The 26,787-nt window shown below is 41.1% G+C and overlaps 1 protein-coding gene across 7 annotated transcripts in view; it reads right to left on the bottom strand.

The window, feature by feature from the left end:
- Window positions 1–26,787, bottom strand: part of OSBPL8 (oxysterol binding protein like 8) — a 189,880-nt gene that overhangs the window by 61,267 nt on the left and 101,826 nt on the right. For 5 of the 7 annotated variants that reach the window (XM_084646369.1, XM_084646370.1, XM_084646374.1 and 2 more), the window contains one exon: window positions 6,320–6,390. In XM_084646369.1, the coding sequence (XP_084502495.1) occupies window positions 6,320–6,390 (71 nt within the window). Of the gene's footprint in view, window positions 1–6,319; window positions 6,391–16,112; window positions 16,313–26,787 lie in introns of all 7 variants that reach the window. The other 2 variants (XM_084646371.1, XM_084646372.1) reach the window with 1 other exon arrangement.

Genomic DNA, 26,787 nt, shown 5'->3' with positions numbered 1-26,787 from the left:
TCCAAAAGGCAAGGCGTAATGGAACACAACCCGAAATAATACTTCCAAGTTTTCAGTTTGCCTGTTAAAAGGAATCTAATGCTATCTGAAATATAAGTATGTGCATGGGATCCCACACGAGTGCACATTAATCCTAGAACTATGAAACCTTGGTCTCCATGCAAGAGTTGAAGTTCGTTAGAAAGGCATTGTGATGAAACTGCCTATGGGAAACTTGTTCAGTAAATAAATGGAAGACTTTGAACTCTAGGGATGTCAACCCAGCACCTTTACCAAGCACTAAATTCACTTATAAAAAATGACAGGAGAAAACATTTTAAACAGGAAACATTGTAAAAGAGCCAACTGCAACTCCTAGTGAGGTACATGCTGTACCTTCCTTGTACTGGGTCGTGAGTAACTTTCATCATCACTGCTGGTCCAGTCCATGCTTAGATAAAAGGGCTACCACTTAGCCTTTGTAGCTGGGACAGCCAGTTGTATCTCTGAAAGCTTATCCTGAGGTCTAGGGAGCTGTTGATTCCTATCAAAAGTCAGGCAAACAGTTACTGCAAAACTGAAGGTGGAAAAAGAGGTGTTAATGGGGGAAAGAAAACATCTTTCATCTCCTCATTTCAGCTGTACAGACTTCCAGATAAGATAGTAACTGGAAAGGACAGAAAGACTAAAGTTATGGGACGGAAAACAAGAGTAAGAACCTAAAATGGAAAGATGAAAAAATAAATTGGATTAATAATCAAAGATCAGTAATTTAGTTAAATTATAAATTAAAGAATCTCAGTTCAAAAAAAACCACTGAATAGAAAGAGGGCTCAGAAGCTTCAGGACCAACCAGCTGTTGTCATCATAAAGGAGCTGGATAACGACCAAGTATATTTTCCCCTTTCCCCGACCAGTACAACCTGAGTGTGGACTAGAATTGAATGACTGGATTGCTTCAGATGCAAAACAATAGGAGTCAGAGCTTAAAGACTGAACAAAAGCTGACATGGTCCAGCCTTCTCAACTATGACATCACCGAATTCCAAGTCTTTTCCATCAGCTTCAGAGCAGTTGGACTGGGAGACAGGAATTAGTGACCATAGAATACTACACCAAGGCAAAAAGTTTTTTGTTTTTTAAAAAGGTAATACCTGCAAGATGATTATGGAAATTCCATAACAGCTCCATAGTTAAGGTTGCACTGAATTTTTCAGTTTAAACAACCTTTTGTTTTTGCATGAAGAATACAGGGTATCCTCCTTACAGAGGATAATCTATGAGTAAATACTCAAGTCCTATTCTCTCCCACAAATTGCTCTTTTCTTCCAGTGTAAATAGGCTATAAAGCCACTGGATCAGGGTGATGTAGATAATATAGTAGGCAATAGAAGCATGATAGTTAAGGCTGTGTCACAAATTCTGTTTAAAGGTCGACCTTCCTAAATCCTCTAAAAACTATATGCTTAGACTTCTTTGAAGTAATTGAACATTTCTGTGCACCTCAGGAGGGGGGCAGGGTCATTTGAGCCAGGGATTCCAGAGATAAGCCTTGAAAAAACAGCCATTTTCCAAAAAGTTTCTACCCCTTCCCCAGAGCTAGAGATCAAACTATGACTATGATGCAGGTCAGAAGAGTCGCGTGCATGGAACCCCACTAAACCTTTGACAACCCAAACTGAGAACAGTATTTAAGAAAACGTGTGGTTTCTGCAGTGTGCATGTATCAATACAGAGAAAACAGCTATTCAGTGGTTCTCAAACTTCATTGTACTGCGACCCCTTTTGACAACAAAAATTACTACATGACCCTGGGAGGGGGAACTGAAGCCTGAGCCCAAGCCCCATCTTCAGCCCCAGGTAGCCCTGGGCAGGGGAGGGGGGCCTTAGCTTCGGCTTCAGCCTCAGGGCAAGTCTAACGCCAACCCTAGAGACCCCATTAAAATGGGGTCACGACCCACTTTGGGATTCTGACCCACAGTTTGAGAACCGCTGAGCTAGAGGGTTTTCATTCCCACCAGTTTATATGCTTTAAACCTCAACTCTTGTGAGTGCTCTAAAATCCGAATGGTTATTTTGATTGCTTTTAAATTTGGTCTGCCTCATGAGGAAGTGGGGTAGCGCTAATGACTGAAGTAGGAGGTCATTCGACCAAGAGGTTCCCAAGTTACAGACTCCCTGCCAAAAAATCCTCTTTCCTTCTGGTGACTTGTGCTAGTAAACTGATAGGTACTAATCATTAGATTAATCACAGACCTCGTTGAGACTGATGACTGTGAACTCACCCTTCAGTTAATATAACTAACTTAATTTTGATAAGTTAATCAAAAACCCACACCTAAAACAAAAAGTTTTGAAATGAGTGGCTGGAGGTTGCTGCAGTTTGAGAGTCCTGGCAATTTTATTTTGGGGAATGTAAATAAAGTCTTTGTGGAAAATCAGACATAAGTGCTACGCCTCTCGTGGAGGTGGAGTTATGTCGGTGTAGTTGGCTACTTACATCGGCGGGACAAGGATATAGTATGTACACTGACATAATTAGGTTGACGTAAGCTGCCTTACGCCAACCAAACTGTCGAGTGTAGACCACGCCTTAGACTGTGAGCTTGTTGAGGTAGGGACTGTCTGTTGTTATAGTAGTTTGGCACTGTTTGGGTGCCTGGACTGTGAGTTTCTATTCAATGGCAAATACCTACGTTAATACAGAGTGATGGTTAAGAACACAAGAACGGCCATACTGCATTAGACCAATTGTCCATATAGACCACTGTCCTGTCTTCCGACAGGGGTCAGGGCCAGATGCTTCAGAAGGAATGAACAGAACAGGGCAATTATCTTGGCAAAACAGCCATTGCTGGACCTATCCTCCATGAACATATCCAATTCTTTTTCGAATCCAGTTATACTTTTGGCCGTCACAATATCCCTTGGCAATGAGTTCAACAGGTGGACTGTATGTTGTGTGAAGAAATACCTCCTTATGTTTTTTTAAACCTGCTGCCTATTAATTTAATTGGGTGAACCCTGCTTCTCGTATTATGTGAAGGGGTAAATAACATTTCCTTATTCACTTTCTCCACACTATTCCTGATTTTATACACCTCTATCATATCTCTCCCTTAGTCATCTCTTTTCTAAACTGACCAGTCCCAGTCTTTTTAATCTCTCCTTATGCAGAAGCTGTTTCATACCCCTACTCAGTTTTGTTGCCCTCTCAGTACTTTTTCCAGTTCAAAAGCATTTCTGAGATGGAGAGAGCAGAACTGCACGCGGTATTCAAGGTGTGGGTGTATTATATAGTGGCATTATGATATTTTCTGTCCTATTATCTCTCTCTTTCCTAATGGTTCCTAACACGGTTAGCTTTTTTGAACTGCTGCTGCAGTTAAAAGGTTGCTTGGTGGTATGTGGTCCCTTGCAGAATGTCGAGGACATCTCAAACTTTTGAAAAGCAGAAAATGCAGTTAACATACTGGCTGCACCTACAGTGTATCCAAATAATTCCCTTGGCTACTGCCAACTCCAGAGGGAGAGACAGAAGGTAATGTGGGCAACCTATTTTCCCTTTAATAATGTTAGATGGAATCTAGTGGGTGACTGTGAATGGACAGTAAAAAAGTTGGCGAAGAGCTCCTACATTTATCGAAAAAGGGCAGAGTTAAAGTTGCATGGCAACCTTAACTGTGAATTTCCTTGTTTTCAGAAGTTTGAATTTTCCCTCAACTCAACGTTCTGCACGGAGTCGACATCTACCAAGCAACCTTAACCCTGTGTTAACAGGGTTTTTTTTTGCCATTGAATAGAAACGTTCAGTTAAGGTACCTAAACAGCTTTCACTTTGTCCTTGTAGAGATGCCTTGAGAAAAAACTGTCCGACAATCTCATCTATAAAAACAAATCAATTCAATTCAGTGACCAAACAGTAGTTCTTTACTCTTGTTCATACAGATGTTGTGCAAAATGTGGCCTTCTTTATAACCACACAGAAAGATATACATTACAGACTGTTGATTAGAAAGATACTGAAGGCCATTATTCCACATTAAAACTTCATGTGCCACCAAATACACAAGGATCACCAAAGGCAGACCTACATATTAGACACTTAGACCCCAATCAAGAAGTTGTAGCATGGATGTGAACAGCAAAGTTAGGGGGTCACAAAGCAACACAAATAAAAATTTCCTCATATTGCACCAGTCTCTACAAGTATAGGTTTTTCATATGTAAGATTTCTGCAGCCATAGCCTATAAACTTAAAGTATTTGTGTGATAAAGAGGGGGTGGGAGGTAGCTCCCTTTGATGGACATCCAGGCAGCCAGTTAGCTGTAAAATCCCTCGATAGCTGTTTTCTACTTGCTTTACCTGTAAAGGGTTAAAAAGTCCCCCAGGTAAAGAAAAAAAAAGTGGGCACCTGACCAAAAGAGACAATGGGAAGGCTAGAACTTTTGTAAATTGGGAAATAAATTTTCCCTTGGTCTGTTGTTCTCTGGGCTGGAGGGACTCGGAGCAGCAATGCTATAAGCAGGAATGCTGTGTAAGGTTTGAAACAGGTATGAAAAAGTATCTTCCATACTTAGAAAAAATAATTTGGATAGGGAATATTTAATTAGATGCTATCGGGTTTATTTCTTATTTTGGCTTGTGGATCTCCTCTGTGCTAACCCCTGATGCTTTTGTTTGCTTGTAACCGTTAAGCTGAACCTCCAAGAAAGCTAGTTTGTCTGCTTAATTTTTGGAATTGCTCTTTTAAAATCTAGCAAAAGCCAAAGTTCCAGATGTATTTTCTCCCCTCCCCGCCCTTTCTTTTTTTAAATAAAATTTACCTTTTTAAAAACAGGATTGGATTTTTGGTGTCCTAAGACATTTTTGTGCATATGTCAGTTGGTGGCTACAGCTAATTTCCCATTTTTCCCCCTGCTCAGTGTGTGTGTGTGTGTGTGTGTGTAAGGGCTTGAGGGTACCCCACAGGGAGGAATTCCCAAGTGTTCCTTCCTGGGTCCAAGGTTGTTTGGTTTTTTGTTTTTTTTTGCATTTGGGTGGTGGCAGCATACAAGCCTGGAATGGCAAGTATTAATGTTTAGAATCCTTGCAGGCCCCTATCTTCTGCACTCAAAATGCCTTGACAACTTGTGAGGCAAAAAAACATAAAGGGAATATGGCAATAGTGTGTTCGCTGTAGTAGTACATTGATCTTCCACATTCAAGATGTCCTGGTTCAGAATCTGGGAATTTCTTAAAACTCTTAGAAAATGTCTGATGTAAAAATACCACATCTTACAATATCAAGGCAAGTTCCTGAAAACCTTTATATGAACAACTCATCAGGCTCTAAGTACAAATGGATCTGAGCTAAGGGGTTTGAGCCTCCCAGATCAGGTCTACAGACTTATGGAAGTGGGTTTTACACACTAAAAGTAGATGTGTAGATGATGCTTTGATATTACAAACTCAGGCTGGAGCCTGGGCTTCGTTTTTGTTTGTTTGGCGAAGAAAAAGTCACAAGAAGTTTTGATCATTTTGAAACTTTTTTTGAAATGCAAAATTCATCAAAACTGACCGTTTCCAGAAAACAGTTTCAACTTCAACAAATTGGCATTTTCTAATGAAAGATGTTTAATCAAAAAATTAATGACCAGCTCTAGTTTTAAAATGAATGTAAAGAAACCAGTGACCATAGTTTCTTATACTAAAGATCCATAGACTGTTGACTGCCATGGGAGATGATGGCACTTTGCACCTCATAGGAGGCCCTCAGTGCTCAACAGGAATGGGACTTCATATTGAACTCATGAATGACTACTTCATGCTCTTAAATAGCAACATTAAATTAAAAATACTTTTGTATCTCAAAACACAAACTACATATAAACAGAATGATTGTTGGAAAACACACCTTTTCCCATTAAAGATTCTTTCACAACCCTCAACTCGTCCCATTAGGGGATATTATTACTCACTCAATCAATGGCACTCTCACCTACAGGTCAAAAGGCTGAAAGTTTACATTCTATATCAAGACCAGTGCTGCCCAAAAGTAGTGGATTTAAGTTAAGAGATACCATCTTCTAAATGAGATTTTTAACAAGAAGACATGATAAACTGTAACTCAATTTCTTGAGTTTGCACTGTAGGTTTATGTTTAAATTCACCCTAATAAAGTAGACACTATGCTTTTATTAATATTTAATCCTTCTCTCTTAAAAAGTCTTCACAGCAATCCACCAGATTAACACTAAGAGTAGCTAAATACACTTGCATTTAAACCCAGTGCACAGAACAACTCCACTGTGTAACTGCATATTTAAAATCAGCTTTTGGAAAGGTGGCTGTGCTTACCTTGCTTTTTGACATTGAATGTGCTGAATCTTCTTTACTTTGTGACACATCATCCTTCCCCCTATCAAAACCTTAAAAGAGAAGATGACATTGCTGCAATATGATAGCTCATTTGAATACACTACATTTTATTTTATCTGACTCTTGAAAAGTAAAACATAAATTAGCAAATTTCACTTGTCTGGTCACCATCCAGAATGATGCAAATAAATTAAAAAAAGAAAAATACTGCCCCTTATAAAATGTAATTAAATAACTTTGTTTAGTAAAAATACATCCTGAGGGTTCAACATATCACTTGCTGTACAGCTACTTCTGAGTTTTTTAAAAAATTAGTTTCCGCACTGAAAATACATTATTCTGTGTATTTATTCATATTTTAAAATTTCACATTATATACAATTTGCCCAACTGCCATTTTAGATTTAGTGTTGAGATTCTGAGCTATTCACACATACACCATAAATATTGCCCAAAATGTGCTCCTCTACCCTCCACAAAGTTTTATATTGTGCATGTGAAGTACACAATGTTTTAAACAGGCATATTTATTAAATCAGAACTGACTTTTTTCAAACTAAATAGACACTCCTCACTGTTTGTTGCTTTTTAAAAAACAAAACATGCAATTACAAGTTCCAGATACATTTTTTCCAGTGTCAGGAAGTAGGGTTTTGGGGTTTTTTGTTTGTTTTTTAAATAGAAACAAACACATGAGCCACTTGACTCAAAACTGGCCAGAGATTTTGCTCCATTTTTTTTTAAATTATTAACTTTTAGGCATATGCAAGTATGGAAAGCTTCATTGAAAAATATGAATTTTTCAGAATAAAGGGTTACAATTAAAATTATATGCAACTTCACAATTTTCACTACCAAATGAACACCTGTAATGCATAATATACCGGTACTAATGATTATAGTAAACAACTGTTGGATAAATGCAAATCCTAAAAGCAGCTTTCCCCTACTGCAAAGTTGAACAATTTTTCTTTTTGGTTTGAACAGAAACCAGTATTTTCCAAAGTCCATCTCTGGGCCAGCACCTGCACCCTTCCAGGATTTTTGCTAATGAAGATTCCAAATACTGAGATTGTCTCACCGCCCATACTTTGGTTGGAATTTATTAGCTATTTGGTCTCTCAGATATAAATTCAAGAAGGAAAACAAAGAACAACAAATTCCCTTGCCTTGGTCATTAAAATACTTCTAACTACTGTACATAAGGAGTAAATTGACATGTTTAATGTATGTGAAAGTGCACACACAACATAGATGGAACTGCCATTTTGTAGTTCTTCTCCAACTACAGATTGCTTCACATCTTAACATGTGCTTACATTTTGAGTCCAAGAAGGTGTATGTGATATATACAATATTAACTTTAAAATAATTGAAACAGAAGTTGACACTCCTTTGTATCTACAATATTTTATACAGTATATATAAGTTACACAATAACACTGGGCTTTTATCAGCGTCAAAGCTATCATCCTACAACTTGATGACACACAGAACATTTCATGCTGCAAAGTGAAAAGTATAAAGTGGTGGAAGAAGTCAATATCATGCACGTGATGAGCTGCTGGTACAAATTATACCAGTGCTCCATTTTGTTGGAAGAGTTTTTTCCAGTGCAAGAATAAAAAATTCCTCATGCATATATTTCAATATATCAAAGTACATTTGTTACTATGCCATCTAGGTACAACACAGATAATTTAAAGGTCACCTCAGAAAGAAGAGCATACCTCAGAATAGACCCAGACAGATGAAAAGCCTTGCACCATTTTGATTGCAAATATACCATAAAGTCTTGGCCCACAAGAAAGCTAGTTCCCCAGACAGAAATATTGCATGAGTAGTAGTTACTCCAATCGGCTACACCTCTCCTGCCAGCTGAAGGAATGCCTTAAGAATTCAGAATTGTGGAGACACTGGTATGCAGGGAGGTCGTGTGGAAAAAATAGATCGCCTCCCTCAAGAAGATGGGTTGCTCACTCTTTCTGCCCTCCCCCGACACACATTCTAAAGGTAGATTTCCCCCCCTCAGCACTGTAAAGTTGGACAATTTTTCTTTTTGGTTTGAACAGAAGCCAGTATTTTCCAGATCCCATCCTCTGAGCCAGCATCTGCACCCTTCCAGGACTTATGATGCCTAGAAGATATCAGATATCATTTAATGACCTGATCCAGCACAAATATCCACTTCTAGAAATTTCCTTATGTTGCTGGAGTCATGTGACTAAAAGTAACCTCAAATGAGAGTGAACTTGATGAGAAACCCTAAACCTCAAACCCTGGTCTCAAACTGTGGTCTGTGGCCCACCAGTGGTCCGTGAGCTCCATTCAGGTGGTCCGCGGGTAGTTCCCTTGAAGGTGAATGGCCTGGTGGCCGCACACAAGAATGAAGGGCCACCCACCTAATTAGTGGAGCCGTGCAGGCATGGCTCCACTAATTAGGAGCCTGGACTCTGGAGAAGACGCACATGTAAGGTGAGGTGGTGGCCTTGGGGGGAAGAGGGTAGGTGGGAGGGGGTAGTGGGGTGAGGGGGGAATTTGGGATGTGCAGGGCTGTGGCGGCCAAAGAAAGAGGCGACTTTCCTCAGCCCCAGCTCGGGGGCTGCCGGGGAGAGACCCCCCCTCCTTCCCAGTCCCAGCTCGGGGGCTGATGCAGTAGGGGAGAGCGGGAGAGCCCCCCACACTTCCCAGCCCCAGCTTGGGAGCTGCCGCGGCATAGGAGAGAAGGCACATTCATCACATTAGAAAGGTAAGACTACTGATATAAAAATGTGAGTTGTGTGCTTTTATTTGTAGAACAAAAAACCCATTTATTATTATTAAGGTTTTTTTATATAGCGCTTCTATCGAAAGCACTTTACAATAGTTAGCTAATGGTACAAACAACATTTGGAAAGAACATTAAGTGGTCCGCCGAGACCCTCAGCAATTTTCAAATGGTCCGTGAAAAAAACCACTTGAGAACCACTGCCCTAAATCATTTCATAAGAGGTAGGAATTTCCAGGTTATGCAAGAACTGCTATATTTCTCTCTGTTCTGGTTTGGTAGCCAAAAGAATAAATTCACATTTTTGTACATCAACTTCGAGGATGTCACATTTCAGTATATTAAAAATAAGTTTATTCCTTTTGGGTACTAATTTAAAAGGACTTCACATTCTGATTACTCTTTGTGCACGGACAACTGTATTCCTTGTAGATCTTCCTATTGAGTGGCTCATAGAAGGCTATTAAAACCCTTCATTTACAAGTCGTCCTGTCCACTAGATCAAGGAGTGCAACGCCCAGGTAACAGCAATAGTTAAATGGAAGGGTGTAAGTCCCTATACTGGAAGAAAATTGTAGTAGTAGAGTATTTAATCTAAAATATAAGGGCATAGCAAAATAGAATGATTGGAAGTTTAAGCTAAACAAACTGGAAATAAGGTGCACATCTTTAAACAGTGAGGGATTAATCACTTGAACAATCTACCAATCAACATGGTGGATTTTCAGATACTGTAAGTCTTTAAATCAAGATTGGATGTCTTTCTGAGAAAATCTGCTCTAGCCCAACCAGAAGTCATTAGGTTCGATACAGAAATGACTGGCTGAAATTCTATGGTCTGTTGTCCAGGAGCTCAGACTAGATCACAATGGTCAGGGTGCCAGAATGGGAGGGGGCGGGGCCATCACTTTGAGAAGTGGGAGGTCTATTCCATAAGGGCAAACAATGCGGGGGGAGAAGGGGTGGCACAGGGGTGGGCGCCACAGTTCTGGTGCAAGTAGCACCCCACACTTTAAGGGAGCTTCTGCCACTCCTGATAATGGTCCCTCCTGGGCTTAAAAAAAATGAATTAGGTATTTGATATGGATGGTGAAGGTGCATAATTTAAAATTTAAGGAACCCAGCTCCCTGAAAATTTAAGGCAACCAAAATAAATTTTCTAAGACATTCAATTAAAGCAACAGTTTAGACAAGCACATATTTCTATATAGTACACACAGAATAAGAGACTAATCTAAGTTTTATACAGTGCTGTAGCCACAGTGGTCGCTGGATATTAGAGAGACAGGGTGGGTGAGGTAATACCTTTTATTGGACCAACTTCAGTTGATGAGAAAGACAAGCTTTCGAGCTTACACAGAGCTCTTCTTCAGGTCTGGGCTCACAAGCTTGTCTCTCACACCAACAGAAGTTGGTCCAATAAAAGGTATTACCTCACCCACCTTAGTCTAAGTTTTAACATTTCTGGATGTTAAGCAGAAAAGTTAATGGAGAAAGGACAGAAAATGACTATCCTAATTACAAAAACATATAAGTTGAATTAACAAGAATGTAAGTAAGAGGATAGAAGCTATAAATTCACAGCTTCCTGTTAAAGGATGTCAGCTTTAAGAACTTAATTTTATATACATACACACACACACACTTTCCTGACGTGTTCCATAGATTTAATCAGCTACACCAGGCACAAATGAAAACTGCATAAATCAATTGGGGCATGAGGAATTACAGGAAAGTAGGATGCTATCTGGTCCACTGTCATCTTTTTTATTTCTCTGAATTCCACTTTCATGCTTCAGTTTCTTCTCTCTTTAGTGTTCAGTTGTATCAAACTAATTTGTATTACTTGTTTCAAGTATCCTTACTATTCGATTGAACAATTACACTTTAAAAAATTAACCAAAGCAAAACTATTGCACTCAGCTTGCTATTTAAGATAGTGTCCCGGATTTTGAACCTTTGCAGTAAAGAGCTTTGTTCCATTACCAAAAAAAACCGCTGCCTAGTTGTGCGTCCCAGCACTGTGTTGCCTTGGAGTTGCATCTTTTCCAGTGACAGCAAGGCAGCTTTTTAAAACTTCTACTAAATATATTCTTCAGATTTTTCTCCCTGGTGTTATGAAAATGGTCTACAAAACTCAGTATTCTACCTCTAACCTAATCATCGCCTAAAATAGTTAAACACCACTTTTGCCATGTATTCTCATATGATGACAGCATCTGTGTATTTTAAGCTTATTTATTTTAACAGAAGCACTATTAGTCTAACGCGTTCAAGGAGATTTGTACCAAAATAACGCTAAAACTATTTGTTAGCCAAAACTCTGTAGTCAATATGTATTTCACTTTGTATATACTCTGTTCTGATTAGCTGCCCCCTTGACTTATTACCTTCGTGAACAATTTGTATTAGAGGGTATACTTGTTTTTTGTTATTGTAGACAAAAATATACCTGGTTTTTCCATCAGCCATACACTGTGAATTTATCTATACATGCATATAGAATCTTGATGGCGATAACATGGCATAACAGAGGAGGATCCATCTGTTTGAAATTAATGCTCTGTGTTATTGCTATATTTGTATTTCTGTTATCCCTTAAAGCACTGGAAGTCTGCATTTCATGGTACTAAATGCTAATGCAAAATGCATTTGAGGTCACTGTCCAAGGTTGAAACTGACTGGGGACTGGAAGCAGTGTTTAAAAATGAACCCAGGTCTTAAGTTCTTCTACCTGAATCACCGACAGTTTGCAGTTCATCTTTTTAATTTCTTCTTTCATTTTCATGTAACTGGTTTCTTGGGTACACTTAAATATTCTACACATTGAGCCCTGTTTAATTAGAAACTTAAAGTATAGCTTTCAATTGAATCAGATATGTGCAGACAGATGTGTCAGCCTTAAAAGTATCCTTGTGTCCATTTCAACACAAAAACTATAGTGCTAAAAAGAAAATAATCTGAGTTCTTCTGTCCCAATGTGTGAATCAATTCAGATTTATGCATTTATGCTCATGAGACCAATCCTTGGGACAGGCCGAGATGTACTTAGCACAGTACCAAATGACGTGGCAAAGGTGACAAACTTAACTCTCATCTGATCCCAGAGCTGCAGGTTCACCCCCACTCAGGATAAGTTAAAGCAGATTCAAGTTAAAGCAGGATCAAATTCACCGCCAGGATAAGTTAAAAGCTGCTCTAACCTAAGCCTAGCTTGAAATGGTCTCCAAGGGGCTGTTACAGCAGCCAGGAATAGTGGCCAGGGCACTGCTGCACTCCCAACAGTCCCTCCCCTCGTATGCCATATACTGAGAGTTATAAGGGGAGGGGAGGTGGTGAGTGGCTTCGGGCTGGCTATACACCACTAGTGGGATCTCGGTAGGGAATCCACTAAGGCCATATTTAAATTTGCTTTTCTCCACCAGACCAAAACAAAGCAGATTTGGCATGGGCCAGGTTCTGGCCCTCAGATTATAAACTCACCAAGGGATTGATCCAAAATTCGCTGAAGTCAATGGGTTTTGGTTCAGGCCCTAATTTTCGTGCCTACTATAAACATTAGGCCAATTCTTTTCATAACTGACAGTCTTATCACATTTAAATGAGACCCAACTGATTGCAAGACAGTATTTTTATACAACAGCAGTCAGAGTTTAGTAGTTACATATTAATTGAACTGACAACCAAGAGCTCTGATGGTTTAAAAATCTATTTAAAACACAATGAGGAGATATTAGTTTGTACAGTTAAGACAATATTTTCTGGACTAAAAAATCCTCCAAAAAGTATATTTCTTTTGCCCTCTACAGAAAGCTGATTTTAAAAAAGCACAAGGATTAGTCATTACCTTATTGTTTACGCAGGGTAATCTTTGGCACATAGTTTATGATATGGTGCCATTTAAAAACTGAATTTGAATTTAACCTCAAACTTCGCAAATTAAGCTTTTCACCACTGTGGGGGACATCATTTCATATGCTGATTTTGCATTTCACAACAAATAACCTTCACATTTAGGACACTTAAGTGAAAAAAATATATAATAAAAGAAATTAATTAAATACTCAATACCAACATCAAACACATTATGATTCAAAATGTAAGAACTGTCACTTATTGTGATTTGTATTGTGATTTATTGTAATTCTAAAGTCCATATGTGCACCAATGCAAAAATGAAAGCATAAATGAAGAGATCAGGAAGATCTAAAGTCAATTAAACGACAAGGCTGTCAACTTTGACACATCAAGATAAGAAGCAGGTTAACTTGAGTGGATGCAATAAACAGATTTGAAAGATAATGCACTGAACTGAAGAATTAAGCACTCTCTAAAGAATTATATGAGCTATGCTTAAGGGAAGGTAGCAACACTGGAGAAGGCTCGTGGGACATAAAAGGAAAACAGCATATTTAGCTCTGGAACAACATGTTTTGTCTGGAACAATGCAGGAGGCACACACTGGCAAACACCTACAATGTGAATACTCAACTTCCTCACAACCAGTTTTAACATCTTTGTTAGAAATTAAGTAGTTTCAAGTGTTCCATGATCAGCAAGCTATAGTAGTAAAATCAAATTGGCAACTATATAATGAAAAACAACGACTTTGGTTACTAATTTCATTAAATAAGATTTTGCTTTGAAAAAATAAATAAAGTAAGTCCACAGTAACTATTTTTCCCCAAGGCATTTCCTCAGGACTTTAACTACATATGCTTGTTTTACACCAGGTGTTTTCCGCGTATGCATAAACAGTTATTTACATAACAAATTGAAAGGCTACTCCTATCAAGTGAGGTAGATGCATTACCTAAATAGGTATTTACACAAGCCATACCAAGAGCTTCACAGAGCTACAAATCTGTTGTGTGTGTAATTCCCACAGACTTCTCAAATCAGTGTTTTTCAAATGCAGTCACCATGGCAGCGTGCGGCCGCTAGTGCCTTTCTTTGCGGTCACAGCCTCTTGGGCTGTGATGAAGGGAGTGGACACAAACGCTGGAGGGGCAGACAGCTGGTGAATTCCCGCTTTCCCAGGGGTAGAAAAGGCAGGCCTTGGCCACGGGACTTCAGGCTCCAACCATGCGGTGGCAGGCTCTGGTTCCAGGCTCCGGCCCCAGGCTCAGCACACCCCACCATTGTCCCTGGGCCCCGCTACCTCCCTCCCGCTCCAGGGCTTAATTTGTCCCAGGGCTTGCCGGGGCTGAGTAACTCTGCTGTGAAAATTGATATTAACAAACATACAAATATCACTTTTCACAGCAGAAGATTTACCAGTTAGCAAGTCTTTTTTTTGGGGGGGTGGGGTGGGGTGGGGGGGGAGGTTAAGGAAGCACAACCAAAAAAGCAAAAGAAACAACAAAAATAAAAAGACAAGAACATACAAAACACCTTATTTGGGTTTCTATTCTGCTTAGGTGCAGTAAAGAATAGAGACAAATGTAAATGATTTTTATTACTGAGTCTGAAAAAAACCCTACATAAATAAATTACAACGATTTGGACATGTATATGTGCATATTTATTTTGTTTTTCCTAAAGTTAATTAAGTATTTTAGGAAAAACTGTCAGTGCCCTCACCAGCAAGAGTTGGTGGCCACACTCGGAGACCAACAAAAAATTTGTTGTGAGAACCCCTGGTCTAGTTCACCAAAGTAGGAACCATCTTTTCCATTTGTCCTACCTAAAAATTTTTTTTTTTAAATTGTTATTGTCAAAGTAACAGTCAGAGATAACACTTAATGTGCAGTCCTACGCTAGACAAAAGACTAAAAATGGTGCTGTGTGGTCCATATTTCTTGTTTCACTGATTACCGTATGAGTTTGGTTTATAAGTAAAAGAGAGGATTTCTCTAACTTCCAGCGCTGCAGATTCAGCCTAGGCTTCGGGAATCCTATTGTATTCTTTTCTTCTCGTCTACCTTCACTTATAGTAAAGGTTCTGCAAGCAAAATCAGGCCATCAGTGACAGTTGGCAGAACTTGAATATTAAGAAGTTGCCCCTCAGTGACACTCAGCAACCCAACTGTCCTCTATGGATTTACACAGATGTAACTAACTGCAACTTAGCCAGCTACTCTGTTGAGGGCAAACAATAAAGGAATGAAATAGCTTCCTCTTCCAGCTCTCCTGGTTCTATGGAGATAACCTGACAAAATAAATGTTTGTCACACACACACACACCCAGAATGGCTATTTTTACATTGTAACTTTCAAAGCAGTATTGTACTTCAGACTGACAATACTTGGAAATAGATTTTTAAAGTCTAAGTTTTCTAAAGTATAATATAGGAACATATGCCCCATTAATACTGATTTGAATCACACTTATGTAGATGTACAATGAAAAGTTTTTTTAAAAATCACCACAGCTCTCATTATAGTATTATTAATTAACACTGTTCCCTGCACACCTTCACCTATCAGAACAAGCTGAAATGTATAACCAAGATGAGATTCAACCCATCCTATATAAAGTCATTTACTGGAGACCCCTGCAATACTAAAAGAGGGGGGGTGTGATTAAGAATAAAACTTTAGCCTTAACTCAGCTTCTTGACTTGTCATTCTTAGCAAGACCACTGACATTGTGTGTGAACTTTGTAGCAGTTACCATGGAACTGCTAAAAACTACAGTTCAAAAAAATCTGTGTCTCACTTTCTCTCTCCCCATTGTACAATTTTTCAGTTGCAAAAAACTGCATCCTGTATGCAAATCAAAACAAAGCACGATATTCTCTATCAAGCATGTACAGAATCCCTTTTAGGAAGACACACTTGTGTTCTCTCTGAAACAAGCTAGTTTATTTACGCACATGTCAAAGATACAAAATTTCTGCTCTTCCCACAAGCAGATTTCATCCAGAAATATGTTTGGAATATTCATTCTAGTTTCTGTAATACCAACATCTTAGTGAAGGGCTTTCGCCTAAATTGATGGATTTGAGATTGTAAATTTTGTTTTTATTAAGAGCTACCGAGCAAGAGTGAGACAAAACAAACCTGGTAAAGCAGGAGATATTTCATTGTATCCTCCAAACGAAGCATTCCGGACAAGTTTTCGGACATCTGATCGTGCAGGAAACACACCAGGCGAAACCCCAGCACATGAAGAAAACCTACGTCGCAGTGGACCCTCTTCCTTCATGAGTTAGATGGTCTGTGTAAGGATTATGTTCACTCAGACAGCTGGTTAGCATTAGCTGGTTGGAACAAGAATGTTGCAGTAACAGATTTTTACCTCACATTCTGATTAGCAAGATCCAAAGGGAACAGACACAAAGAACACACATACACACTGATGTGAGGAGATACCAGAGGATGTCAAAATCAGCAATAAACAGAGACATTATAGGCTCAAATTATGCTGCTGCAGATTCTCTTAATGAGCTGAAAGTGGAATGGATTGTGCCCCCTCTCACCATCCTACTTCAGTGATATTTCACATTTAATTCAATCAGTACATCTCAAGTCAGGCTGCTGTTCAGCACTGCTTGCTGGGCACTAAGCAACTGTCATTACTTAGGGTTTCAGAATGGATTTGTTAAATAGATTCCGCTGCCTGCTTGTCTCCCAAGCCCCAAACTTATACTGTATAAAAATTAACTCATGATCTAATGTAGTAATGTGCATTTCCTATTTGACACTTCATTTAAAAAATATACTATCATGAGTGCCAATGCTCAGAGAAGGCAGCCAATGCTTTATTTTACATAATAGTGATTAAATTCTACTTTTAATTTAGGTTCCTGATATCCACTGTTTGTCACCTATGATTACTGTAGATTCTAAATAAAAATAAAAGCTACAATTCAAAGGGAGAGATGCATTTTGATAATCTCTCCAAACAATAATCCAGTATAAACCTTTTAAGTCCACATGTTAACAGAGGATGAATCCCATTTGCTAACAGTTAACAATTCACGAAATATATACCAATTCTGAAGACTAGTATTGGCTTAAGCATCCTAAAAAGACTAGGTATTTTAAGTACCTCAATTTTTGAATGCCCAACTGGACACACCTTAGAGGTGCCTGGCTTTCAGGGGGCAAGTGCTTAGCACTTGCTGAAAACCAGGCTCATTTAACATCTGTCTAGTTGGGCATACAAAAATTAAGGCACTCAAAATAAATTCATTGTTTAAAATTTTAGGTTGTAAACTTTTAATAATCAATGCTGCAACCCTAGCTAGTGGTGTTTCTGTTAACACTGACCTGAATTCTCATTACTTATTTTGATTTTTAAGCAATCACCCACTTCATGCAACAAGCAAGTATTTTATTCTAATTTTTTTCTTCTGTTAACTTTTTCTTTCTACATTTCTGATGCACAGTTAAAGCGATATAACCTCCACAAAAATAAAAAGAACCGTAATGTTTGCTTAATGCAGAAACACTTATACCCAATAAATATAATTAAGACTTGCAGCGCAGTGAATCACCTTTTTAAACCTAAAATTAAGACTTCAATGGAAGCAGCCAAGCAAACCAAAGGAGGATAAAACTCACTTAAAAAAATCCAATTAAGAACTCTGAGCTGACCTTATAAGTAACCTGATGAACCAAACTTTACCTGCTATTACTCTCACATGTAAAACAACCAAATCAGTTTTCCTTCTCCCTACCGATCTATTTTAATATGGACAATTCTCCTGTTTCCCATATCTAACAATTAACACCATTCAAATTGCTAGGAGCCACTAAGCAATTTTTTTTTTTTTTTTTTTAAAAACACATCCACTCCCACAAGTTAATTTTCTTCACTGCTGGGCACTTTTCTGCTGGCTCCATTTTCTTACTATACAGCAGGGGTGGCCAACCTGTGGCTCTTCAGAAGTCAATATGCGGCTCCTTGGATAGGCACCGACTCCGGGACTGGAGCTACAGGCGCCAACTTTTCAATGTGCTGGGGGGTGTTCACTGCTCAACCCCTGGCTCTGCCACAGGCCCTGCCCCCACTCCACCCCTTCCCAGATCCTGCCACGCCCTCACTCCTCCCCCTTCCCCCCACCCCCAGCCTCCTGCACACCACGAAACAGCTGATGGGGAGGCGCTGATCGGCGGGGCTGCCGGATTACTGTGGCTCTCTAGCAATGTACACTGGTAAATTCTGGCTCCTTCTCAGGCTCAGGTTGGCCACCCCTGCTATACAGCATCGGAGACAAAAGTCATTATGAAACCTGGTTCATTTTAATTGGACAATGCAAAAGAAAAAAATATACAGTTAGCTCAGCTGGGTTCCTTCCTCACACAAAGGCTACTTCTCCTTCGTTGGAGGAAGCCATTCTCAAAATCAAGTTAACGATAGAATAGTTTGTAATTAATGCTCAGCCACTCCAATTTTGTGAGGTGCTAAGCATCCTCAAGTCAGATTGGCTCACTGGATCATACCTAAACACAGCAGCCTGCAGTATTCTATTGTCCCTACAATGGCTGCTAAAAGTAGCTGTAACAGTGCAAAGTATGTATGTGGCACATAAAAATGTCTTTCAATTTAGAAAAATAATTGTAGCCTACTACTCTGTGTGATGCTGTGAACTGTAAAATAATACTCAGTCCTCTTTTAACAGCCTAATAATTTCTAGCACATGCCAAAGGCAAGGCAGGCATTAAAGAGGGATTGTGACTGAAATATCCAACTAGTGTGCCATCCACAGAAACCATAGCTCCAAAATACCCAAGGGTAACATGAATGCTAAGTGTGCCAGAACCTTGCTAAATGCTGAATGTTCCAGTCCAGCAACATACAAAGATCAAGTTTTTAATATCTATTATCCCAATTAACTACCACATTTCATTGATTTGCCACGATAAAAATTTATATTTCCTGTTAATGGTAAACCTGTGACATGACTCTTGATACTACTCCTTTATGATCTCCTGTCTTTACCTTTTACTACTGATACAGCAACAGCACTGTTACACTGTGGTGGACATGTGAACTATTGCCTGCAGTGTAGTAAACATTCCATTCTATGATGCCTTAATTCCAGGCCCAGATTTCAGCAGACTCCACATTGTGACAGTACGCAGCACAAGATGTGTTCTGCAGTCTACAAGCTAGAGAAGCAGAGTTTTCTGGTCTCAGTATGTTCAGCATTCCAAATTTAAAGAAACCCTTTTGAATTTACCACAGCCAGCACTAGCCTCCTCTGCTGAGAGGGACACTTTAGCATTTTGGACAACTTGGTAAATGCTCAGATTCTGGCCATCTTCTACATGACAACTTTGGAACTTTACCACGCTTCAAAAGTTGTGAATTTTTTATTTTATTTTTAAACACATCAGCACAAATTCAGAATGCCAACCACAGCAAGCACCATCAGCACTTGGAAAACGCAGATTTACTAAGCCAGCACCTTTAGAATTGATAAAAAAAAATTAAAAGGGCATTTAAAAGGATTCCTAGGCCCCTGAGTTTCAGGACCTATTGCCTGCAGAATCACTTCAATTATAAAATTAATGGATTGATACGCACACCCATGTAAAGTCTAGGAGACAAGACTACAAAATTCAACAAAACTACCAAGCGTATCTGCTGACAACTCACAGGAGGGAATGGGAGATGACTCCATATGAATTGTGTGATAACCATTCTATATCCTGAATGCATCCAATCTGAAGTGCATCCGTGCACTTAAGATTCTTTTTACCAGTAACTTTAGATGCTTCATGCAAGCAAGCTTCTGATTTTAATACATCATTTACGTAGAAAAAATAAGGTAATACGGTACTATACAAAACAAGGAATGTCATAAATATAAAGGGAAGGGTAAACCCCTTTGAAATCCCTCCTGGCCAGGGGAAAGCTCCTCTCACCTGTAAAGGGTTAAGAAGCTAAAGGTAACCTCGCTGGCACCTGACCAAAATGACCAATGAGGAGACAAGATACTTTCAAAAGCTGGGAGGAGGGAGAGAAACAAAGGGTCTGGGGGTCTGTCTATATGCTGGTCTTTACCGGGGATAGACCAGGAATGGAGTCTTAGAACTTTTAGTAAGTAATCTAGCTAGGTATGTGTTAGATTATGATTTCTTTAAATGGCTGAGAAAAGAATTGTGCTGAATAGAATAACTATTTCTGTCTGTGTGTCTTTTTTGTAACTTAAGGTTTTGCCTAGAGGGGTTCTCTATGTTTTTGAAGCTAATTACCCTGTAAGATATCTACCATCCTGATTTTACAGGGGGGATTTCTTCATTTCTATTTACTTCTATTTTTATTAAAAGTCTTCTTGTAAGAAACTGAATGCTTTTTCATTGTTCTTAGATCCAAGGGTTTGGGTCTGTAGTCACCTATGCAAATTGGTGAGGCTTTTTATCCAACATTTCCCAGGAAAGGGGGGGTGCAAGTGTTGGGAGGATTGTTCATTGTTCTTAAGATCCAAGGGTCTAGGTCTGTAGTCACCTAGGCAAATTGGTGAGGCTTTTTACCAAACCTTGTCCAGGAAGTGGGGTGCAAGGTTTTGGGAAGTATTTTGGGGGGAAGGACGCGTCCAAACAGCTCTTCCCCAGTAACCAGTATTAGTTTGGTGGTGGTAGCGGCCCGTCCAAGGACAACGGGTGGAATATTTTGTACCTTGGGGAAGTTTTGACCTAAGCTGGTAAAGATAAGCTTAGGAGGTTTTTCATGCAGGTCCCCTCATCTGTACCCTAGAGTTCAGAGTGGGGGAGGAACCTTGACAAGGAACAAAGGAGAAAAACGTGATGGTCTGAAATGGGCATGGTAAGGATTATTTTAAAAAGTGAATAACATATCTTCCAATGAAGAAGATTGCAATCTACTGTAGACACTTTCTGAAGAACACAATGTATGCCCCATATTTGTTTGCAACTAAATCAGGGCTTTCTTTTTAGAAATAAATTTAAAGCCATCTGAAAAAATATGTCATAACCCCCTGCTTAAGACATTCTTTTTTATAAGATTGCTTGGGATGGAACTAAATCACAGTGCACAGGATGGACACAATCAAAAGGTCTTTATATATTAACAGCACAGCAACACATTTTAGAAAAGGTTAAGTTTTAATAAAAAATTATTCTTATAAGGAAAAAAATTACAATTAAAAAATCATGAGTTGGTCAAACAAGAAGAAAGCTCTCTGGATGATTTAGGTATTAATACACTAAGCATGCAAATTAAGCTCCAAATCAATAGCACAAACTGAACACCCTTACTGAGCAAATCAGAACTTGTAATAATTTACACTATATTCAGACAGTACTCTTAGCTCTGAGCACATAGGCTCAGTATACAATCAAGAAATGCTACTGTTGGTGCAACAGCAGCCACAGCTTAAATTCTCTTATGCAATAGCCATACTTTAAAACAAAACAAAGAGAAAGGAAAATAATTCCTTTTAGTTCCTGAAACAGAGACCTCCTTAAATCAATGAACACTGTAAAAGCCGGGGGATGGAGGAGACGCGGGGGGTGAGGGCGGTAAGGAGGAAAATAGCCCTGGTGCAATTAAGTCTCTGACAGGAATATGGCCTGACATTTCTATAATGCAATATTATCCAACTAGCCTCCTCAAAAATAGATCTGTAAATAATTTCATGTTACCCACATGAATCTGCAGTATGTATAAACTTCTACAGTATGTAACTGATTGAAAAAAAATCAACTATTAACAGCTGTCAGATACATCAAAATTGTTTCTATACAGCATGCATATTTTACATTTAGTTTAACAGCCATTATAATTGAGAAGTCTGTTTTTCTCCTATGGATCAACAGGCTCTTTTAGAGGTATACTTGCCTTCAGACACCAGTGTGAGTCACAAAGCAGACATCCGAGCCACAATGCTATTAATTCTGAAAACAGTGCTAACAGTATGCTAAGGGAAAACCAATTTAATCCTGCCAAATATTCTTCTCCACCATTTAGTAATTCCAAACCAGGCACAATTTATGCTGAAGCATAACTCCTTAGGTACTTCTGATTACAGTACAAGCATTTGCATCAAGGCTCTCTGCAGCTTGTACATGCTTGTATCCTTGTGTCTCACCAGTGCACGGTCCCTCAGCTCCTCCCAGCAGAAGTGCATAGACTTGTTCACTACTGAGGTTTCAATAATTTTGGCCTTCACAACACTTGTGAAATTCCAGGTTCAGGTTCCAACAGTTCAGGTTCAAGTAGGTCAGCTTTGCTGAGATTTACTTGCAAAGAAAGCTTGGTTGAAAAGCCTTTTTCTCCTTCACATTAATCCGATACACTGTGCCTCTTAAAACACAGTCCAATGAATATTTCATGTCTTTGCAAAGCTGCTACCCATATAGAAATAGGTAAATGTAATTTTAACAAGCAGTAGCTCTCTGTTGTATGGCATATTGTTTCCAAAATACAATGCCTTTACATATACACAAAGGGAATTCCCATTAATTTAGAATTTAATAGAGTATGCTATATGAATAGCAGACATACTGCCAAGATGATAATTTTTAAAAGACAATCACAAAGCAAAATTGGAAAAATGTATACAAATTTTAATTAGGCAATATAGAGATTAAAATTAATGGCTTGGGGCTCAATGTGAGTGGAACCTTATTCACATGAGTTATCAATTAAAATTAGCAAGACTACTCATGAATAAGGGTCCTACAGGGAAAACTTAAATTCCATAAGGCAGACTCATTTAACCACGTTTTCAATGTCTTATGAAAGATAAGCCATATCTATTCAATAACAGGAGGAAGCACACTTCAAAGTGACATTTTCATTTCATTATTAAAGGTAATTAGTATGTTCAGGACTTCTCTCTGGGGGCTTGTGTGGCAACATGTGTTGTAACAAGCCTTGGGCTCAACAAATACATCAAGACTACCTACCTTTTGCTCCATCCCAGGTTAAGACAGCTCAGATGCTTTGTGAAATCTGCTAATGCAGTGGCAACCAACCAGTCAATAGCGATCAACGGGTCGATCCTAGAGGATCTCTCAGTCGATCGCAATCTCTGGTGGCACAGCGGGACTGCTGTTAAGACAGGCTCCCTGACTACTCCAGCCCCACACCGCTCCCAGAAGCAGCTAGCGCAGCCCCGCGAGGGCAGAGGTCTCTCTCCACTTGCTGCTCCTGTCTGAAAGCACCACCCCTGCAGCTCCCATTGGCCAGGAACAGGGAGCTATGATCAATGGGAGCTGCGGGGGCGGTGCTTGCAGAGATGGGCAGCATGCGGAGCCAGGTGCTGCCTGTCCCACCCCAGGGGCGCGCTGGCCCCTTCCGGGAGCAGCATGGGACCAGGGTAGGCAGGAAGCCTTCCTTAGTGGCAGCCACGCTCCACTACCAACCGGGAGCCACAGGAAGTAAGTGCTGTCTGGCAGGAGGCTGCACCCCAACCCCAAGCCCTGAGACCCTCCCAGAGCCAGCACCTCAAACCCCCTCCTGTACCCCAAGCCCCAGCCCTGAGCCCCCTCCCAGAGCCAGCACCCCAAAACAGCCCTGACCCCCCTCCCAGAGCCAGCACCCCAACCCCCTGCCGCACCCCAACACTCTGCCCCAACCCAGAGCCCCCCCTTCACCTCCTCCTGCACCCCAATACTCTGCCCCAGCCCTGAGCCCCTTCCTGCACCCAAACTCCCTCCCATAGCCCACACCCCGCACTCCCTCTTGCACCCCAACACTCTGCCCCAGCCTGGAGCCACCTCCTGCACCCAAACTCCCTCCCAGAGCTTGCACCCCTAACCACCTGCTGCACCACAACCCCCTACCCCAGGCTCAGCCCAGAGCCTCCTCCCACACTGCAAACCCCTCGGCCCCAGCCCAGAGCCTGCATCCCCTCCCTAACCCCTTACCCCAGCCCAGTGAAAGTGAGTGAGGGTGGGGGACAACAAGTGACGGAGAGAGGGGGGAATGGAGCAGTGGGGTGGGGCTTTGGGGAAGGGGCAGGGTAAATTCAAAAAGTAATCTTGGGCATAAAAAGGTTGGAGACCACTGTGCTAATGGGTATAGGCCAGTAACACTGCTTGCTCTATACTCCCTCTGCCCAGATGATTCATGGAGTGGCATAGGGTAAGGGGCATGTGGTTTACTGTCCTGACCTAATTTAAGGAGCATAATGAATGCCACATACATGAAGCAAAAGTGAAGTAAATAGGACATCGGAATGAGGTGGAACAAAATATGAAAAAAGTGAAAACTGTCTTTTTTAGGTGAGGCACAAGGAGTACTCAAAGACATTGCAAAAATCCCCAAAGAACACAAAATGGTTAGAAATCACCTCTCAGGTTGCGTTGCTTGGGAACAATTTTCTCCTACCTCTGTTTAATTTTTGAAAATCTAAAAGCACTGTCTATTGCAATGCTATCTCAAAGAAAGAGATCAAACATGCTGGTCTCTTGATGGGGATTTCAGATCTGATCTGGAGGGAATACTATATTGTTTCTAGGGATTAGTAGCGATTTAGTCTCTAAGCAAGTTCAGTCTTGTATCTCTACAGGGAACACAGGAGAAACTCAGTTCTTTGTTTTGTGATGAAAACCAGTTTAGCCAAACAGAAGGGGTGCATTACCTTCCTTTGAGATAGTTTATATATTATACTATTTACACCATTTGCTAATTAATTAATTGGTTCTCTAATCTTATCACATTTTTTTTAAAATACATTCTTAAATGGCATAATCAGATAACATTCTGGCTAGCCTTGATTCACCTACAAAAGAACATCCCAGAAATCCCTCATACAACTAAACAACTTGTAGACTGAGGAATAACAGTCTGTCAAGTGTGTTTTCTTTTTAAACCATTTACCAACCCCCCTATTTCTGTGTCCAAGAATCCAGCAAGGGCTTTGGTAAACAAAAAAAAAAAAAGAAATGGATAAATTATATAAAAGTCACACATATTCGAGAAAGCCTTTCAGAAGGAGAGCCTAAAAGCCACAGTTGGAGGAATTATTCTGGAAATGCAAAGGGTTATAACAAGGAGGATAATGGAATGAATAAAGAAAACATAGGTTGAGTATCAGCAAGAGCTTACTGACAAACTACATTAGCCTAGAGCAGGGGTCGGCAACCTACGGCATGCGTGCCAAACACGACACGCAAGCCGATTTTTAATGGCACGCTGCTGCCTACCGGGTCTCAGCTGCCGACCCCGCTCAGCGCCCGCTGCCAAACCCAGGCCAGAACCCCGGCAGGCAGCAGCAGGGGTGCCATTAAAAATCCTGCCCCCTCTTCTCTGTCCGCCCTGCGCGGGGGCAGGGTGAAGAAGCTTGGTCCCCCCCCCACCCCGCATGCCTGCCCGCCCCTCCCTCCCTGCTGCTGATCAGCTGATGGCCCTTGCAAGGGACGCGGAGAAGCGGACCCAGAGTGCTCTCACTGCTCCGGGGAGGAGGCGGAGAAGAGGTGGGGATGGGGCCATGGGGAAGGAGGGTGGAATCAGGGCATATCCCCTCCAGCCCCGTGCTGTGAACCGCTCTGGGCAGGGGGGCCGGGAGCAGCCCCATGACCCCAGCCCACACCCCCAGCCCTCTGCACCACCCTCACACACACCCCAGCCCTCTGTCCTGACCTCTGCTCCCCCCCACACACACGAGCCTCCTGCCCTGACCCCTGCATCCCCCCACGACCCCAGCCCTGACTCCTGCATCCCCCACACATACCCAGCCCCCCATGCCCTGACTCCTTCACCTCCCTCACAAGCCCTCTCCCCTGCACCCCCCACGACCCAGCCTTGACTCCAGCACCCCCCACATATACCTAGCCCCCACCATGCCCTGACTCCTGCACCCCCATACATATCCAGCCCCCCCACACTCCGTGCCCTGACTCTTGCACTCCCCACATTCTCACTCCCACCGTGAGCACCAAATGGGAGCTCCTGCACCTCCCTCCCCACATTCCTACCTGCACCCCTTGCACTAAATGGGAGCTGCCCAGGTAAGCACTCCACACCCAAACCTTCTGCCCCAACCCTGAGCCCCCTCCCTCATTCTAGCTCCTGGTCAGACCCGACACCCCAACGCCCAGTCTGCTCCTTCACCCCCAGCCCTGTGTTCAGTGCACTCCCACCCTCAGCTCAGTGCAAACAGAGAGGAAGAGAATGGGCTAGAACCAGAGAGAAGGTAGGTACCCACTCTATGTGGGCAGGGCCGGGATCCCAGACCAGCAGCGGGCTGAGCAGGGCCGGCAGCCGGGACCCTTGCTGACAGGAGCCGGTGGACGGAACCCCAGACCAGCAGTGGACTGAGAGCCAGCAGCAGGCTGAGCTGCTCAGCCCACTGCCAGTCTGGGGTCCTGGCCGTCGGCCCCACTCAGCCCGCTGCCGGTCTGGGGTTCTGGCTGCCAGCCCCTTGCCAGCCAGGGTCCCGGCCATAGGCCCCGCTCAGCCTGCTGCCGGCCTAGGTGAACAGAACTTCAGGCTGGCAGTGGGCTGAGCGGGCCGGCGGCGTTAAGATCAGCATTTTAATTTAATTTTAAATTAAGCTTCTTAAACATTTTGAAAACCTTGTTTACTTTACATACAACAATAGTTTAGTTATATAATATATAGACTTATAGAGAGAGACCTTCTAAAAACATTAAAATGTATTACTGGCACATGAAACCTTAAAGTGAATAAATGAAGACTCAGCACACCACTTCTGAAAGGCTGCTGACCCCTGGCCTAGAGAATCTCTGCCGTGAAAGCGCAACTTACAAGTGTAATTTTTTTTGTTGCATAACTATCACTTATGTTTCACTT

The sequence above is a fragment of the Lepidochelys olivacea genome (assembly GCF_965140295.1).
Source record: "Lepidochelys olivacea isolate rLepOli2 genome assembly, chromosome: 1".
Lineage (NCBI taxonomy): Eukaryota > Metazoa > Chordata > Testudines > Cheloniidae > Lepidochelys > Lepidochelys olivacea.
The sequence above is the reverse complement of the archived record's forward strand: the minus strand, read 5'-3'. Positions and strand labels throughout refer to the sequence as shown.